Source organism: Tamandua tetradactyla, chromosome 15, assembly GCF_023851605.1.
Source record: "Tamandua tetradactyla isolate mTamTet1 chromosome 15, mTamTet1.pri, whole genome shotgun sequence".
NCBI lineage: Eukaryota > Metazoa > Chordata > Mammalia > Pilosa > Myrmecophagidae > Tamandua > Tamandua tetradactyla.
Window position 1 is genome coordinate 47,820,422 of NC_135341.1, and position 19,722 is coordinate 47,840,143.

General features: G+C 37.4%; 1 protein-coding gene and 1 non-coding gene across 5 annotated transcripts in view; one reads left to right on the plus strand and one right to left on the minus strand.

Moving 5' to 3' along the window:
• Positions 1-2,401: 2,401 nt before the first annotated feature.
• The window catches only part of CCR8 (C-C motif chemokine receptor 8), an 84,593-nt gene continuing 67,272 nt past the window's right edge, over positions 2,402-19,722 (minus strand). For 3 of the 4 annotated variants that reach the window (XM_077129753.1, XM_077129754.1, XM_077129755.1), the window contains one exon: positions 2,402-8,212. In XM_077129753.1, the coding sequence (XP_076985868.1) occupies positions 7,131-8,212 (1,082 nt within the window). In that variant the 3' untranslated portion in view covers positions 2,402-7,130. Of the gene's footprint in view, positions 8,213-16,380; positions 17,324-19,722 lie in introns of those variants that run through there. The other variant, XM_077129756.1, reaches the window with a different exon arrangement.
• LOC143658107 (U6 spliceosomal RNA) lies at positions 8,278-8,382 on the plus strand. Its single transcript, XR_013163131.1, has one exon. It is a non-coding gene; the product is annotated as a U6 spliceosomal RNA (small nuclear RNA).

The following is a 19,722-nucleotide window of genomic DNA, read 5'->3' on the forward strand; positions in this document are numbered from 1 at the left end:
TAAATGAGTACAGCAAAGTAGCAGGTTACAAGATCAACATTCAAAAATCTGTAGCATTTCTATACACTAGTAATGAACAAGCTGAGGGGGAAATCAAGAAACGAATCCCATTTACAATTGCAACTAAAAGAATAAAATACCTAGGAATAAATTTAACTAAAGAGACAAAAAACCTATAAAAGAAAACTACAAAAAACTGTTAAAAGAAATCACAGAAGACCTAAATAGATGGAAGGGCATACCGTGTTCATGGATTGGAAGACTAAATATAGTTAAGATGTCAATACTACCTAAATTGATTTACAGATTCAATGCAATACCAATAAAAATCCCAACAACTTATTTTTCAGAAATAGAAAAACCAATAAGCAAATTTATCTGGAAGGGCAGGGTGCCCCGAATTGCTAAAAGTATCTTGAGGAAAAAAAACGAAGCTGGAGGTCTCACACTGCCAGACTTTAAGGCATATTATGAAGCCACAGTGGTCAAAACAGCATGGTATTGGCATAAAGATAGATATATTGACCAATGGAATCGAATAGAGTGCTCAGATATAGACCCTCTCATCTATGGACATTTGATCTTTGATAAGGCGGTCAAGCCAACTCACCTGGGACAGAACATTCTCTTCAATAAATGGTGCCTAGAGAATTGGATATCCATATGCAAAAGAAAGAAAGAAGACCCATATCTCACACCCTATACAAAAGTTAACTCAAAATGGATCAAAGATCTAAACATTAGGTCTAAGACCATAAAACAGTTAGAGGAAAATATAGGGAGATATCTTATGAAACTTACAATTGGAGGCGGTTTTATGGACCTTAAACCTAAAGCAAGAGCACTGAAGAAATAAATAAATAAATGGGAGCTCCTCAAAATTAAACACTTTTGTGCATCAAAGAACTTCATCAAGAAAGTAGAAAGACAGCCTACACAATGGGAGACAATATTTGGAAATGACATATCAGATAAAGGTCTAGTATCCAGAATTTATAAAGAGATTGTCCAACTCAACAACAAAAAGACAGCCAACCCAATTACAAAATGGGAAAAAGACTTCAACAGACACCTCTCAGAAGAGGAAATACAAATGGCCAAAAGGCACATGAAGAGATGCTCAATGTCCCTGGCCATTAGAGAAATGCAAATCAAAACCACAATGAGATATCATCTCACACCCACCAGAATGGCCATTATCAACAAAACAGAAAATGACAAGTGCTGGAGAGGATGCGGAGAGAGAGGCACACTTATCCACTGTTGGTGGGAATGTCAAATGGTGCAACCACTGTGGAAGGCAGTTTGGCGGTTCCTCAAAAAGCTGAATATAGAATTACCATACGACCCAGCAATACCATTGCTGGGTATCTACTCAAAGGACTTAAGGGCAAAGACACAAATGGACATTTGCACACCAATGTTTATAGCAGCGTTATTTACAATTGCAAAGAGATGGAAACAGGCAAAATGTCCATCAACAGACGAGTGGCTAAACAAACTGTGGTATACACATACGATGGAATATTATGCATCTTTAAGACTGAATAAACTTATGGAGCATGTAATAACATGGATGGACCTAGAGAACATTATGCTGAGTGAGTCTAGCCAAAAACTAAAGGACAAATACTGTATGGTCCCACTGATGTGAACCGACATTCGAGAATAAACTTGGAATATGTCATTGGTAACAGAGACCAACAGGACTTAGAAACAGGGTAAGGTAATGGGTAATTGGAGCTGAAGGGATACAGACTGTGCAACAGGACTAGATACAAAAACTCGAAAATGGACAGCACAATAATACCTAATTGTAAAGTAATCATGTTAAAACACTGAATGAAGCTGCATCTGAGCTATAGGTTTTTTTTTTGTTTGCCTGTTTGTTTGTTTGTTTGTGTCTTTTTTTTACTATTATTATTATTTTTATTTTTTTCTCTATATTAACATTCTATATCTTTTTCTGTTGTTTTGCTAGTTCTTTTCCTAAACCGATGCAAATGTACTAAGAAATGATGATCATGCATCTATGTGATGATGTTAAGAATTACTGATTGCATATGTAGAATGGAATGATTTCTAAATGTTGTGTTAATTTCTTTTTTTCTTTAATTAATAATAATAAAAAAGAAATAGAAAGCATTTCCTAACACATTTTAGGAGGCCAAACCTGAGCAGGACATTACAAGAAAGGAAAATTTCAGGACAATGTCTCTCAGGAACACAGATATGACAGTCCTTAGAGAATCCAGTTATTTAATAAAATGGTCATGACTGAGAAGTCATTTTTTTCAGGAAAAATCTAGTTTGACTTCGGATAAGGAAATCTATCAATATAGTTCACCAAATTAACAGCATAATGGAAGAAAACTATATGATCAACGCAATAGATAAAGGAAAAACATTTGAAAATTTTAATATTTGTATAAGATAAAGACTCAGAAAATTAATAGAAGGAAACTCTTTAACCTGATAAGCTCATCTTCAAAATATCCTACAGCTAACATTATACTTAATAGTGCAAGATCAACACTTTCTCTCTTACTCCGGGAACAAGTCAAAGATGTCCACTATCACCAGTTCTTTTCAACGTTGAACTGGAGGTTCTAGCCAGTGGAACAAGGCAAGAGAAATAAATAAAGATATATAGGTACAAAAGTATGAAGTAAAGCTGTCAGCAGTCACAGATGACATTGTATGTACAGAAAATCCAAAATATTCTAAAAACCACCATTATTATTTGTATTTTTTATTATTGTGAAAAATAATATATGTACAAAAAAACCCAAAATATTTCAAAGCATACCACAATTAGTTATAGAACAGATTCCAGAGTTTGATATGTGTTACAATTCCACAATTTTAGGTTTTTCCTTCTAGCTGTTCCAAGACATTGGACAGCAAAAGAAATAGTAATATGATTCTGCTGTCCTACTCATTTGTTAAATCCTGTCTTCTCTGTTATAACTCCACCTTCTTCTTTGATCTTTCTCCCAATCTTTAGGGGTATTTGGGCTATGCCTGTTCTAACATTTTCATGTTGGAAAAGGGGTCAGTAATATGGGATGTGGGGTGGAACTGGCTAGATGTTCCGGAGAGGCTGGCCTCTCTGGGTTGCAGGACTTGTCTGGCCTAGGAACCTATCTGGAGTTTGTAGGCTTCTGGAAATTAATTATACTGTATGGAACCTTTGTAGAATCTCAGATAGAGATTCTTTAGATTTGGCAGGAATAGTTTTGGTTGAGGTTTGGCAAACCATGATAAATAGCAATAGCTAGCTGAAGCTTGAAGAAGAGTAGTCTCTAGAGTAGCCTCTCCACTTTGGACTCTCTCAGCCACTGATACCTTATTTGCTGCAATTCTTTTCCTCCTTTTGGTCAGGAAGGCACTGTCAATCCCATTGTGCCAGGGCCAGGCTCATCCCTGGGAGTCATCTCCCACATTGCCAGGGAGACTTTCACCCCTGGATGTCATGTCCCACATAAAGGGGGAAGGTAATTATTTTAGTTGCAGAGTTGGACTTGAAGAGAGGCCACATATGAGCAACAAAAGAAGTCCTCTGGAAGTAACTCTTAGGCATAACTATAGGTAGGCTTAGCTTCTCTGCTATGTAAATAAGCTTCATGAGAACAAGCCTCAAGATCAAGGGCTTGGCCTATTGACTTGGGAGTCCCTAAAGTTTGAGACAGTGTCAGGGGTTTTCCTGGGTGTAAAGTTTAATAGTTCCATATTTTTTCTCCCAAAGGGCCTTTGCCAATATATTTAAATGATCTGTTCAACATATTCTGGGATGTATCCAGGTAGTATATTAAGCTATACAGAATTACAAGCCCTCATTCCTATTCTGGGCTCCATGTGTTTTGGGTTGTTTGAATGATCTATTCAGACAGGTTGAGTTAGATTATGTGCTACAGTAAATTTAGGTTTTGGATAAAACAAACCTCTCTTCCTCATAGAGTAGGTGAAGTTCTAAAACACAATGTCCTCCTTACCCCTGTATTCTAATTTACCTTAATCCAGACCCAATTGACTTAGTTCTCTCTCTAACTGAAGCCTGATTTCTTTTGCAATTTCTTTAACTGTTGTTGTATGAAAATCACCATTATTAATAGGTGATTTTAACAAAGTTAATATACAAAAATCAATTTATTTCTGTATACCAGAAACAAACTATTGAGATATTTTTCGTACTGTTCTTAATAGCATTGATACAACAAAAGATATACAAGACCTCAACTCTGAATAATACAAAATACTGTTGAAATTAAAGAAAACAAACATAGAAATACACGATGTTGTGGACTGGAATCTGTAGACTGTGGACTATTTAGGGAGAATTGACATTCTCTCTAAATTGATTTAGATATCCAATGCAATTTTATGGGGTGGGAAAACACCCAGCAGGTTTTTCTTGTAGAAATTGAAAAACGGATTCTAAAATTTATAAAGAAATTCAGAGATATAGCTTGGCCATGACAATCGTGTAGAAGAACAAATTTGGAGGGATTAGATTTACAGATATTAAGAGTTACTATATAGCTACAGAAAGCAAGACAGGTGATATTGGTCCAAGGAAAGGCAGTTAGAAATAGATAAAGGAAATGGAATAGAGAGTCTAGAAATAGACTCATCTGATTTATAACAAATTTGTCTCAACAATTCAGTGGACAAAGGGTGGTCTTTTCAGTTGAATATGTGTAAGGAATAAAATAAGCTTGACCTCTACCTCTCGCCATTCAAAATTTTTTCTTTAATTGAATCGTATATTTAAATGGGAAAAAGTAAAACAAACAAGCATATAAAGTAAATCATATGTGAATATCTTCAATACCTTGGTACAAGCAAAGTTTTTCTAACAGTACACAAAAATCACTATCCTTTTTACAAAAGAAAAGTTTGACAAATTATAAAACTTCTAAGCATCAATAAGCCCCATCAATAAAGTGAAAAGACAATCCACAAACTGGGAAAATATATTTGCAATACTACAGATATTTAACAAAGGGTACCTATCAAGGATATATTTTTAAATTCCTAAAAAGTAATAAGAAAAATACAATCTAATAAAAATACGCAAAACACTTAAACAGGCACTTCCCAAAAGAAGAGAGCTACATGACCAATAAAAATTTTAAAAGGTACTCCACATCATTATTCATCAAATCACGGCAAATTACAATCACAATGAGATACCAGTACATACCTTCCAGAATGACAAAATTTAAAAGACTGACATCAACCTTTGAGAAGGATGTAGAAGAGTCAGAATTTTCAACATTGTTGATGGGAGTGTGAATTGGTACATCCATTTTGGAAAACAGTTAGGCAATACCTAATAAATGTCAGCACACTTAAATGCTATGACCCAGTGATTCCATCCTGTGATATATCTCTAAAAGAAATGAATACTTTGCCCCACCAAGAGATATATAAAAATATTTACAGAAGTTCTATTTATGATACCTCAAAATGGAAAACAACCCAAGTGATAAATAAATTGTAAAATGGACCAAAGAGTTTTCATATATTCATACAGTGGAACACTATACAGCAATAAAAATTAACGAACTACTTCCACAAGCAATAACATGGATGGATCTCACAGACATGATGAATGAAGGACATGACAACTAAAAAAACTCAGCCCCACAAGACAGCTTTATTGAATTTATATATATATTTCAAAAACAGGAAAAACAAATCTATGGTGCTATATGTCAAAATAACAGTTACTTCTTAGGGGAGAATTAACTGGAAGGGTCATGAGGAAAACTTCTAGGATGTCAGGGGTCTTCTACATGCTTCTACCACTACTTGAGACTCCCTCTTTCCCCAAAAGAGAAAATCTTATTTTGTCAGTGCCAACCCTGAATAGTCTGATGCCCCTGGGCAGAATTTCCCATCAAGTCACCTCATAAACCAATAGATTGACTGTCTTGGGTGACGTGCTCACTTCCAACCAAATTGATGTGCCTCAGGTAGGAGAAATTTCCAGAGTGACAGTCCTTCCCAGAGGGGAGGTTGTGTAATCTCAAATTCTTTCCTTGGTCTGACCTCCCAGAACCTGTTACAGTTTTCTGAATTTGGATTAGGGATCAGGACCATGTTACTTCATGTGCCTTTGAGTTATTTATCTGTAAGTGCAATAACATTTATGAAATTATGGAATTTAGAACTTGGAAAATGTCTCCGAAAATTTTAATTCCTCCCCCTAATTTGGGAAAAGAGAGAAGTAAAGTGACTTACCCAAGGTCACACAGTCAGTTATAGCAAGATAGAAGCTATCCAGTGATGCTGTCTGAGGTAAAGGGTGATTTTTAATTGCCATACCTGTTGCTATATGAAATTAGCTGGAAAAAAAAGGGTGGGGGAGAACCAGTATTTTATTAGAGTGGTGGGAGTATAGGTATCTACCCCTTAAGTTTCCTTTGAAAGTCTTTTAAGAAAAATTAAAAAATAGTAATAAGTGATGTAAGCCCAGGCTTCGAGATTTCCCAACCCACCCTAAGCAGAGAGGTAGCTTAGCACAGCAGTGACATGCACAAGTTTTGGACTCAAATTGGACTCCCCTCCCAGTTCTGCTTCTTACAATGTAAACCTGGGCAAACTGCTTCACTTTTGTGTGGCTCAGTTTTTTCAACTGTAATAGTGCCTAACTCCTGGGGTTATTATGAGGATTAAGTGAATTGACACGTGCAAACTGTTTGTATTAGAAGTCATAAATTATTTTGTCCTGTTCTTTTTTGGAACATTGTCTGTTTTTTGTTTACTTTGTTTATTGTGCCTGCCACTGCCACAATGCTCCCCCTAACTCCCATCACACAAAAGGTATCCAAAATGGAATATTTCCAGAGAGGATTAATTTTCAGTAGTAGGAATTAATTACATGCTATTTTGTATATTTCTTTTCTTCCCCGAGCTTGTTGTTTTAGAGATACATTCACATGATACTCATCAATTTAGCTCATTCTTTTAACTGGTTTTCTAAACACCAGCAATGAACAATTTAAAACTGCACTGTTGTGTTGTATCTGTAACCTAAGTTCTGAGAGTTTCTCTTCACGTAGCTTCAGACTCCAGCATAAGGAGTGGTGATGAGGCCAGTGCCCTGCCTTGAGGCACCCTTCTCATAAAATGTAGTCTATGCTGGAGGAACGGGAGAAATGTTGATGGAAGGATGACGACCTTTCCCCGCCCTCCTTGGAGATTCGTCTCCCTGGGCAGAGGAGGATGTAACCGCCAGTTTTCTGAAATATTTCTGAGAGGTGTTTCTTGAACTTCTCACCCATGAAAGCGTAGATAAGAGGGTTCACACAGCAGTGAGTGAAGGAAATAGTTTCTGTGACATGGGTGGCATAAATCAGCCGCTGGTTCATGAGACATCCATCCAAGACGTGCATGTTGTGCAGGGACGTGAGGAAGAGAACAACGTTGAATGGGACCCAGAAGATTAGAGACACGATGACTACAATAAGCACCAGCCTGATGGCCTTGGTCTTGTTGTGGTTTTGGCATCTCTTCAGCTGGAGCAGGATGCTGATGTAGCAGAAAATGAGGATGGTGAATGGGATCAAGAGGCCTAAGATATTTATTTCAAAGTGCGTGAAGATCTGCCACTTCAATGTCTGGTGATTGTAAAAGGAATAACACTGCAGAATGCCGTCTTCAGAGGCCACTTGGTAAAAGACTAGCAATGGACTGGTGGCTATGATGGCAGTCAGCCAGACTGCAAGGCTCAGGGCTATGCCCATTCTGGCTGTCCTTATCTTCATGGCATACACAGCATGGACAATAGCCAGGTACCTGTCTATACTCATGAGAGTGATGAAGAACATGCTGCTGAAAAACCCAATGTAATAAAAGCCAGAGACCACCTTGCACATGACAGTCCCAAACACCCACTGGTCCAGATGATAGTGGGTCTGAAAGGGGAAGGAGAAGACAAAAAGCAGGTCAGACAGGGCCAGGTTCAAGAGATAGACATCCGTGATGCTCTGCAGCTTCTTGCAGGTGATAAGGACCAGGATGACAAGGCTGTTTCCCAAAAGGCCAAATGCAAACAGGAGGCAGTAAAAGACAGCAAGAGACCAGCTGTTTTCTCTTTGAATAAGTTCCCCATCACAAGGGCTTGAGAAGACATCAGGATAGTAGAAGTCACTTACTGCTGTCACATTGGGCTCCAGTGTATGATCCATTGAGGCAGGAGGACCTGGTGAGAGGCACAAAAGTGAGACTTATTGCTTTAAGATACTTTATTAAGAAGAATGGGAGCATGTTCACTTTGGCAGCACGTATACTAAAATTGGAATGATACAGAGAAGGTCAGCATGGCCCCTGTGCAAGGATGACATGCAAATTTGTGAAGTGTTCCACATCTTTGTTTGTTTGTTTTTTTTTTTTTTTTTTTTTTTTTAAAGGAAAGACAGAGAGAAGGAAGGAAGGATAGAAGGAAGGAAGGAAGGAAGAAAGGGAAACATTTTTAAACATTTTCTTGTTTTTATTGTATTCTGTTTCTCCGTTTTTGTTACATGGGCTGGGGCCGGGAATCGAACCGAGGTCCTCCGGCATAGCAGGCAAGCACTTTGCCCGCTGAGCCACCGCGGCCCGCCCTGTTTGTTTGTTTTTGTGCTCCAAGCATTGTATAAACAAATGACATTGTGTGTAATAAGGAAAAACTGGAAACAATTTAGAAGGTCATTGATAGGAGAATGCACAAATGCATTGTAGTATATACATGCAATGAAATGTATTCTGCACTTAAAATTAATGAATTATCCAATCATCTATCATACAAACATGGCTATAACTCAAAAGATAATTTTGAGGGGAAAAAACAACTACAAAAGGATATATACAAAAAAGGATATATACAATATGATACCATGTACATAACTAAAACATATTGAAGAGTACTATATATTATTTACAGATTAATATTTTCAGAAAAAGTATAAAAGCTCACATGGGAATAACAAAAGCCACGTAAGGACTAGTCATTACATCTGGGAGGGAAGGAAAGGAATGAGCCCAGAGAGGGGTATATGAGAGAAACACCCCTGTCTGTAATGTTTTTTTTTAAGAACTGTCTAAAGCAAATGTGGCAAAACAATCTTATTGGAAGGTACAAAACTACCTAACATTTTCTATACTTCACTGTGTGTTTTAAATAGAAATCTTATAAGTGGAAAGCATTTATGGCCAGAACTGATCAAATTTGAACCAAAAAAAGAATGGGAGGAAGGGGAACGATAAAAGCCAAAAAGCACAAAGAAAACTTAAAAGGGAGAGTCAGGAATGACAGAGCTGACACAGAGGCCAACACTCGGAGAACAGAGACATGGATACTTGTACATATTTGATGCCCAGCAGACATCACCATGAGATGTTAAGCAAGCCAGAACCAGGAGAGAGCCAAGGGAAGCCGAGAGAGGAAAGCAGCCCCGGAGAAGCAAAGTGAGGACCCTCCACAGGAACAGAGGCCGAAAGCAAAAGAGCCCAGGAGCAAGGGACCAGCAGATGCCAGCCATGTGACTATCCAGCTGACAGAGGTGTTTCTGACTCGTCAGCCTTCCTTGAGTTAGGTATCTTTATCTGGATGCGTCAGTTTGAACATTTTTGTAGACTTAAAACTGTAAAGTTGTAACTTACTAAATTCCCATTTTGAAAAATTGTTCCAGTTCTGATATATTGCATTCCAAAGCTTGCAAACTAAGACAACTAGGCAGAATTATTTGCAAATTATATTTTTTTAATGCAAAAAGGTAAAACTAAAGTTCCCTCTAACTATACAACTCAGTCCCATCCCACTCTGAAGTAACTATTAAGATCAACTTAGTATGTATTGTTCTAGCTTCCCCTGTAATTTTACATACTTATATGTATCCATGAACAGTATATAGCATTGTTTTGTGTCCCCTTTTAACAACTATAAATGGTATCGTATTTTATCTATCATTCTTGTCTTGCTTTTCTTCTCCCCACATGTTGTTTTAAAGATACAGCCACATGTACTCACAAAATTAGCTCACTCTTCTGATTTCCTATGAACAAGCATTAAACAATCTAAAATTCAATAGAAAAAAAATGATACCAACAATAATAGCAAAAAAATTACTATGATTATTAGTAGAAAACCTGAGAAAAATGTCAAAACTTTGTTGAAGGACATAAAAAGTATAAAAGGAAAGATCTATTATATTCATGGAAAGGAAGACTCAATGTTTAAAACATGACAACTCTTCGCAAATTGATATACAAATATAGTGCAATTGTATTTCAGAGCTTTTATTTTCCTAAGACATTTGTTTGCTTTACATTCAGAGAATTCAAAGTTCTCTTATCCCAAGCACTAATATGGCATTACGAGTGCCTTGTGCCATACCACATATGCACCCCATAATGGCGTGACCAAATATCCTTGTTTACCTAGGATAGAAAGAGGCAGAAGGAATATTTAAAGGAATAATGGCAGAAAACTTCCCAAATTTAACAAAGGATATAAATATACACATTCAAGAATCCAAATGAACTCCAAACAGGATAAACTCAAAGAAAACGATGCCACAAATCCAATACAAAAGACAAGGAGAGAGTTAGAAATCTTCAAGAGAAAAGCAATGTGTTATGTGTCGAAAATCCAATAAAATTGTCTCAATTTATCTCAACCTATCATCAGGAGTCATGGAGTATGAAGGCAGTGGGACAACATATTTAAATTGCTAAAAGAAAACAATTGCTAACAAAGGAATTTATATCTGAAAAAGAATGTCTTTTTAAAATTTTGGAGAGATTAACACATTCCAAGATAAACAAAGTAGGGAATTGATCACTATTAGACCTGCCCTACAAGCAATGCTGAGTGGAGTTTTTCAGACTGAAAGGAAAGGACAATAGACAGTACATTGAAGTGACATAAAGAAATTAAGACATCCAGTAAAGTTAACCATATGGGTAACTATAAATGCCAGTATTATTGTATTGTATTTTTGGCATGTAACTCTACTTTTTACTTCTTACAGGTTCTAAAAGGTAAATGCATACAAAGCAATGATGAAACTATAGTTTTAGACAAATGATATATAAAAATAATTTGTAACAAGTACAACAAAAATGTGGGCTTACAGAAACAGAGAGAGAGTGTGTGTGTGTGTGTATAGCATATATGTATATATGCTATTGAAGTTAAGTTGGTTTTAAATAAAATGTTATTATTCTAGAATTAGAATTTTAAACATAAGCCCTATGGTAACCACAAAGCAAATTTGTGGAAAAAAATACAGAAAGAAATAGGAAGGAACTGAAAACAGATTTCAAACTCTGTTTGAAATCCTCTCAACCACTGAAACTTTATTTTGTCTCATTCCTCTCTTCCCCTTTTTGGTCAAAACAGACTTCTCAATCCTGTGATGTCAGACTCTGGCTCATTCTGGGAGTCCTGTCAGGGAGATTTACACCCCTGGGAGTCGTGTGTCATGTAGGAGGGAGGGCAGTGAGTTGACCTGCTGAGCTGGCTTAGAGAGAAAGGCCACACGTAAGCAACAAAAGAGGTTTTCTGGGGGTGACTTTAAGGCATAATTATAAGTAAGCTTAGCTTCTCCTCTGCAGAAATAAATTTCATAGGGGTGAACCCTAGATCAAGGGCTCAGCCTACTGAATTGATTGTCCCCACTGCTTGCAAGAACATCAGAATTTCTCCAGATGGGGAAGTTAAATATTTTCTCCTTTCTCCCCAGGCCCCCAAAAGGACTTTGTACATACTCTTTTATTCTCTGCCCAAATTACTCTGGGATATATCAGGGCATCACAGTAACCTGGACAAACCAACAGGATCTCATGCCATACTCAAGATTCCATGTAATTATCATGTCCAAGTAAACTGATCATACAAGTTAAATTAGATAATATACTACCCAAAATATAAATTTTGCATCAAAAAGACATCCTTTTCCTTGGTCTCACACAGAAGTTGAAGTTTTAAAATATGGATGACATCCTTTACCCTATATTCTGATTTACCTTAGTCCTATCCAAATCATCTTCATTCATAACTCTACTCAAAGTCTGATAATTCTTTCAACTTTTTTAACCATGTTGTGTGGGGTAGTGCTAACTTTCATAGCTTCAGTGCTCTAACTCTGAGTCTCAGCTGTCACATGCATACCCAAAGTTTCAGGGCATGACCAGATTGTACCCAAATAGCTTAGTATCTCAGAATTTAGAAATAACAGTTACAATTCCTAAATATATGTAACTTGTGTAAGAGCTTACAATCTAGGAACCCTTACAATAGCCCCCAACCTGATAACCCATGCTGTTAACTTCAATTCTCCAAGTTTGTACATTACAGTTAGTCTGTATGCGTGAGGCATGATAATATTTGTCTTTTTGTTTCTACCATTTCATTCAACAAATTGTCCTTAAGTTTCCTTCACCTATGTAGGTATGCCTCACAACTTCATTACTTTTTGCAGCCACTCAGTAGTCCATTGTATGTATACACCACAGTTCCCCCTTCCTTCTCTCAGTCATTGGACCCTTAGGCCACCTCCATTCATTGCAAATCATGAACACTGCCATCATAAGCAAGCACCAGTGTGCAAATATCCTTTTGTGTCCCCACTCTCAGTTCTTCCAGGTATATATCTAGCAATGGGGGTGCAGATCATATGGCAACCCCATCCCTAGTGTCTTGTGGAACCGCCACTGCTCTCCAGGGGGGCTGCACCTCTCAGCTTCCCTACCAACAGTGAGTAGGTACATCTCTTTCTCCACATTTTCTCTCTCCTTATTTCTTTCTTTCCATTTTTAAACAGTTTTATTCACACATCATACAATCCAACCTAAGTAAAGAGACATGTCTTTGCCTCCATAATCTATATAAAAACATTTTGCAAATTGATTTTTGACAAGAATACCAAGTGTATTCAATTGGGAAAGAATAGTCTTTTCAACAAATGTTGCTGGGAAAACTGGATACCCATATGCAGAATAATGAAGGAGGACCCCTACCTCACACCATATAAAACTCAAAATGAATCAAAGCCCTAAATATAAGAAACAAAACTATAAAGCTCCTAGAAGAAAACATAGAAGAACATCTTCTGGACATTGTGTTAGGCAATGGTTTTTTTACTTTAAACCCCAGAACAAACAAAAAAAGAATAAATAGGAAAATGGGTCCTTATCAAAATTTAAAATTTTGTGCATCATGAAAATAAAATGGCAACCTACAGAATGAGACAAAATATTTGGAAACCATATATCTGATAAGGCTTTAATATTCAGAATATAAAAAGAAACCCAAAAATTGACAAGAAGAAGATAAACAACCAAATTAAAAAATGGGCAAATGGTCTGGATAGACTTGCAAATAGCCAAAGGCACATGAAGAGATGCTTAAGCCACTAGAGAAATACAAATCAAAACTACAATGAGAGACCATTTCACACCCACTAAAATTGCTATTCTTCAAAAAACAGAAAATCCAAGTGTTGAAGAGGATGTGGAGAAATAGGAACACTTGTTCACTGTTGGAGAGAATGTAAAATGGTGCAGCCATTGTGAAAGACAGTTTGGCAGTTCCTAAAAAAATTAGATTTACAATTGTTGCATGACCCACCAATCCCACTTTGAGACATACATCCAAAGGAATTGAGATCAGGGACTGAAACAGGTATTTGCACACTGATGTTCTTTGCAATATTATTCACAATTGCCATAAGAAGGAAACAACCCAAGTGTCCATCAACAGATGAATGGATAAACAAAATGTGGTATCTACATACAATGAAACTTTATTTTGCTTTAGAAAGGAATGAAGCTCTAATACAATTGATGGATGGATTGTATCCACCCAAAAAGATGGATAAACCCTGAAGCCATCATTTTAAGTACAATAAGCCATTCACAAAAGGTTGTATATTGTATAACGTCATCCATATGAGTTATGAAACTTTTTTTTTCATAAAGTCAGAAAGTAGAATACTGGTTACCAGGGTCTGGGCTGGCAGTAGGGAAATGGGAGTTCATGCTCAGTTGGTACAGAATTTCTGTTTGGGGTGATGGAAATGTTTTTGCAATGGATGGTGGTGGTGGTACCACAACATTGTGAATGTAGTAAACATGCATTAAATTTCCAAAGGATTAAAAGGAGAAATTTTAAGTTGTATATACATTACTAGACGAAAAACTTTAAAAAAAGAACCATAGGACTATCCAACACAGTGAACCCTAATGTAAGCCATGGAATATAGTAAATAGTATAGTATAGTTGATACAATTCTTCTATCAATTGGAACAAAGTTACCACATTAATATTAGTTGTTAATAATGGGGGAGGACTATATGTGAACTTTGTGTTTTCTGCATGACTTTTCTATAAATGTACAACTTCTTTAATAAAAATAAATTACATTAAAAAATATAAAAGTCAATTTGCATTTATCAGGTATACAAATACAGGTCACAGACCTGATTTGTCACATGGGCCATAGTTTGACAACCCCTTTTTTACATGACACATTCATATGAAAGCTCTAAAACAGGAAGAACATATCCATGGTGGAAAAAAATCACAAATCTTATTGCCTTAGGAAGATGACTGATCAGGGATCAATCTAAAAGTGGTTATGAAGAAACTTTCAAGGAGATGGTTGTCATCCATGTCTTCAAGGGAGTCTTGTTATGAGACAAATGAATTTGTCAAAACTCACCACATGGTACATAATATTGGTGCATATTGTTATATATAAATTTTACCAAAAATTCCTGCAAAAAACTATAAAAAAATATGTAATTTTAGTTGATGACATGTGTGCTGGTTTGAATCTGTTATGTACCCCAGAAAAGCCTATGTTCTTTTAATCCAGTCTTGTAGGGCACACCTATTATTGGGTGGGAACTTTTGATTAGGTTGTTTCCATGGATATGTGACCCTGCCCATTCAAGGTAGGTCTCAATCCCCTTGCTTTAAGAGAGCACACTGAGATAGAGAGAGAGTTTAGAGAGAAACTCTCCAGGAGAAACAAAGACCCACAGGATCTCAGAGACATTTTAGAGAAGGGCCAGCAGACATTGCCATATGCTTTCCCACGTGACAGAGGAACCCTAGGTGCTATCGGCCTTTCTCCAGAGTCAAGGTATCGTTCTCTGGATGCCTTAATTTAGACATTTTCATGGCCTTAGAACTGTAAATTTGTAACTTAATTAACCCCCCTTGTAAAAGCCAATCCATATTTGGTATATTGCAATTTGGCAACTTTTACAAACCCAAAACATGTACACTGAAGTATCTTCAGGGTTAATCATACTGATACCTGCAAATTACTTTGAAATACTCCAAAAATAATAAGTAATTGATAAAGTCATGAATAGATGGAGAAATGTGCAATAAAGCAACTATAGCAAAACCAAACAATTTTCAGTTCACCTCCCTTCTGGTCCCCTCTCCTAATATTCTAGAGTAAGAGGAAATCTTTGACCCATTATCTTCGCTGGCTTCCTCCTTCCTCTTTTACTAGCTAAGTCCATGGAAAATATTGGCAATATCTACCACTTATGAATGTGGGCCAGGTGTTTTCAGTACAGTACCTCATTTATTCCTCATGAAACCCTGTGAGGCAGACACTAAAATCTGCTCTCTGTTTCTGGAGTTAAGATTATATCTGAAACTCAGTGTTTCAGTTCCCAGGCCCAAATCACAGAGCAGCTGAAGGGATAGACAGCTTGAAATCACACCTGTCTTGTTATTTTCTGCATTTCCATATTTTGTGGGTAGAGTAAAAAAATCTCCAATTTTTTGGAGTCTAGGCCACCTCACTTCCAATTTCTAGATTTATCATTTAAGAATGCCGTAAAATGGGGTTCGTTTTTTAAATACCGCTTCAGATTCCTCCTCTGTGAAAAGGGCTTCTAAATGCCTTTCAGGGTTTGGTGAGAATTAAGTGAGATCATTCAAATAGTGTCTGGTCAGGGATGAATGTTTGCTTGCCAGCTTCCTCCCTGCCTGGCAAACAATGCCCATGTGCTTTTTAGTTGTCTGATAGAGGCATTGTACCCAGCATAAGGACGGATACCCTCAGATGCCTGGCAATTGAGGCATGGTTTCTTAAGAAAGCTGCCTTCCCTCTCTTGTGGGAGCTTCGACTCCCTCCTAGCACTCTGCAGAGGAAATGGCATGGCTTGCTCCTCTTCACCAGAGCCATGGGCAGCCACTAAAGACACATGCAAAGTTTGTGGACTCTGGGGACATGTAAAGATCACAGAAGAAATTTAGTTCTTTGCTAGACGTCTGAAATATTTGCCTTCCCTTGTCTCTCCCCGCAAAACATTAGTGCCCTTGCCTACTCCTTTTTCCTCAAGATTATTTTTAAGACTTACCTTAATTAGAGCCTTTGTCCTGGAGTTTTCAATGTGGCTAACTCCTTTTTCTCAGGGTCTGCACCTTTATGTGTGTGGGCAGTTCAGTGAACAGAAGCTCCTCTGTAGGTTTCTTGTTATCTATCTATCTGTGGTGTGTGACATTATAGGGGTGGGTCTACAACTGCATCCTGCAGTTAAAAAGACTTTAAAAAATCCTGAAAGCTGCAGTGACTCCCCATGAAGTTATATGATTTTTACCTGGACTGGCTTTCCTTCATGGCATGTAGCATGGACAAATGTGTGTATGTATATATACGTATATATTTGAATTATAGTGACAGTGACAATAACTTCTATTAGGATGATTTCATTATTCATATGTTGCGCATTGCAAATACCATAATCCTTTTAAAAAATCCCTTTTCTCATCCAAATGCAGCAGAATAATAATGTAATGGCCATGTTGGGTGTATCTGTCAAGCAGATAGGGAAGAGTCACACCACTCTCATTCCATATAGTACTGGTTGGGCTGCCAGTCACATTGCTATAAACACACATACACACCCCATTAACAGGAGACCCAAGTCTCACTTTAAGCCAACTTGGCAGGTGAACTCACCACCCTTCCCCCTAAGTGGGACATGGCTCCCAGGGGTGTAAATCTCCCTGGCAACATGGGACATGACTCCCAGGCTGAGCTGGGACCCAGCATCAAGGAACAGAGAAAGTCTTCTTGACCAAAACGGGGAAGAGAAATGAGACAACATAAAGTTTCAGTGGCTGAGAGATTTCAGAATCAAGAGATTATCCTGGAGGTTCTTCTTATGCATTATATAGATATCCTTTTTTGATTTGTGGTGCATTGGAGTAGCTGGAGGGAAGTGCCTGAAACTATTAAACTATATTCCAGTAGACTTGATTCTTGAAGTCCATTGTAGAACTATATAGCTTTTACAATGTGACCATGATTGTGAAAGCCTTGTGAGTGATGATCCAGGATATGGAGAGATGAGTAAAAAACAGGAATAAATAAATAAATAATAGAGAGGATAAGGGGCAAAAAATCAAATTGGGTACATTGAAATACTAGTGGCCAATGAGAGGGAGGGGTAAGGGGTATGGAATGTATGAGTTTCTTTCTTTTTATTTCTTTTCCTGGAGTGATTCCAATGTTCTAAAAGATCATGATGATGAATACACAACTATGTGATGACAGTATGAGCCACTGATTGTATACTATGGATAAACTGTATGGGTGTGAAGATTACTCAATAACAATATTTTTTTTTGGAAAAAAAGGGAGGCCTATAACTCAGGTCTGGTCAATTGGAATATTTCATCTCCTGGTTTACCATGACTGTTTCAGAAAATCTATATCTTGCTCTCTACATGGAAGGAAACTGTTTGAATGATGAAGGTAAATGTAAGTAATTTATAGCTGAGAAATGGAGATATTATAAAATCCTGATGACATTGTTTGTGCTCTTTGATCCAGATATGCCTAACGTCAGTACACCTCTAGAAATAATAGTTGCATGACTCATTAAGTTTCCCCCCTTTTAGATTTCAGCTACCTTACATTGGGTTTCTGGTATAACTACAATAATTGAGACTAACTTCTATTTATTGAGTGGCTTTTATGTCCCAGTTCCTTTATATACCTCATTTCAGTCAGTTCTTACAAAAAACTTGCATGGGAATTATTATCATTTTTGTTTGAGGAAACTGAAGCATCGAGAAGTTTGTAGACTTGCTGATGGTGACTCCATAAGTAAACCAAAGACTAGACTTCAAATCCAAGACTGATGAACTCTAGCACCCATACTCTTAATATCATAATCTTAAACTTGGCGAATGGGAGTGCCCTTGGGTCTCAGTGCATGTTGTGTCAAAAATGAACATATGATCCAGAGAATTTCACAAAGTGAGCCCTTAGAGATTCTGAGTGAATATGAGTCCTCAGAATTGTTGAAAGGGAGCTGTGGAAGTTCCAGAACCTTCTTATATCTAATCCTCTGCTTCCTGTTCCACTGCTTTACCCTTCCCTGTATCCCCCATTTTGCTCTGTAATTTTGTAGTGCTCTCCCTCTCTAACTTCAGGCTCAGCCGTGTGACTTTGGGCAATGGGATGTTGGCAAGCATGATGCAAGTACGAACTTGAAAGGCACTTGCTCAGTTGGAAATATTTGTTATTGCATTGTCCTGATCATATGCCTGAGCTAGTCCACTGGAGGATGACAGACACATGGAGCAAAGCCAAGTTGCCTCAGTCATCCTAGCCAAACAGCCAGCTGACTCCAGCTAAGTGAGTGTACCCATCTAAGATCAAAGGGGCTGCCTGGCTGACTAGGCAAATGCATGAGCAATAAATGCTTATTTGATTGAATAAAACTGAGCTTTGTCATTGTTCGTTATACAGCATTATTGTAGGAAAAAAACTAACTGATACAAGGATTTGTAACAAGATTTGGAGGCAGGACAGCTTACATGATCAAACACATTTTTGGGGGTGTCAGAAGAGAGCCCCTTAGAATTAGGGGAGTTTGGGGAAAAATAAAGTATGGGAAAGCATGAAAGCAATTAAGATTGTAAACACAACTGCTGTTTTATTTTGGAATGCAATCAGGTTCACAGCTCATTATTCTCCCTTGTTAGCTTCCTGGTATGTAAAATGAGGATTATAGCTTCTTTCAGGACAATTTGTGAGGGAAAAACGGAGATACCAGTATAAGGATAGAGTACAGAATGGGCCTTTAGTCAATAGAAGCTCTACCTGCTTAGCCTCATTATTGGATTGACCCCATCTATCTTTTCACCCCCAATCTGGAGTTTAGGCAGGGGGGGATCATCACCATTCCTCAGGATATAATAATTTGGGAAAAAATAGACCAAAAAGGATATGCTAATATAGAACCCAAGAGAGTCAAAGAACATGCTGAAAACAGGAGATAACAGGAGAACTACCAAAACAACCAGCAAAGCCTGCTTACTACATCCACTCTGCAACACAGCATTTGTGCAAAGGAACATGGGGGCTCGGGTGAAGTAAAATGTGGGAGTCTAAGAAGAACATATGAAGCATCCTGGAAGAACTTGGGAACAACTTTTGGAAATCTAACCAAAGGTAATAATTCAAATTACAGGTGGGAAAGAAAGGTTATCTACAAAGTTACAGTATAGTATGATTTGCAATAGAAACCATTTGGAAGGCTCTGAAAAGCTGGAAGCTTAGTAGAGTGCTTAACTATACCATGGCTCCTACTCAAACATTCAGTTATTTGAAATGTACAATTTTACATGGAAAAAAAATCCAACAACCAAAGTATTGCATTTTATCTGCATTGGCTAGAACAATCACC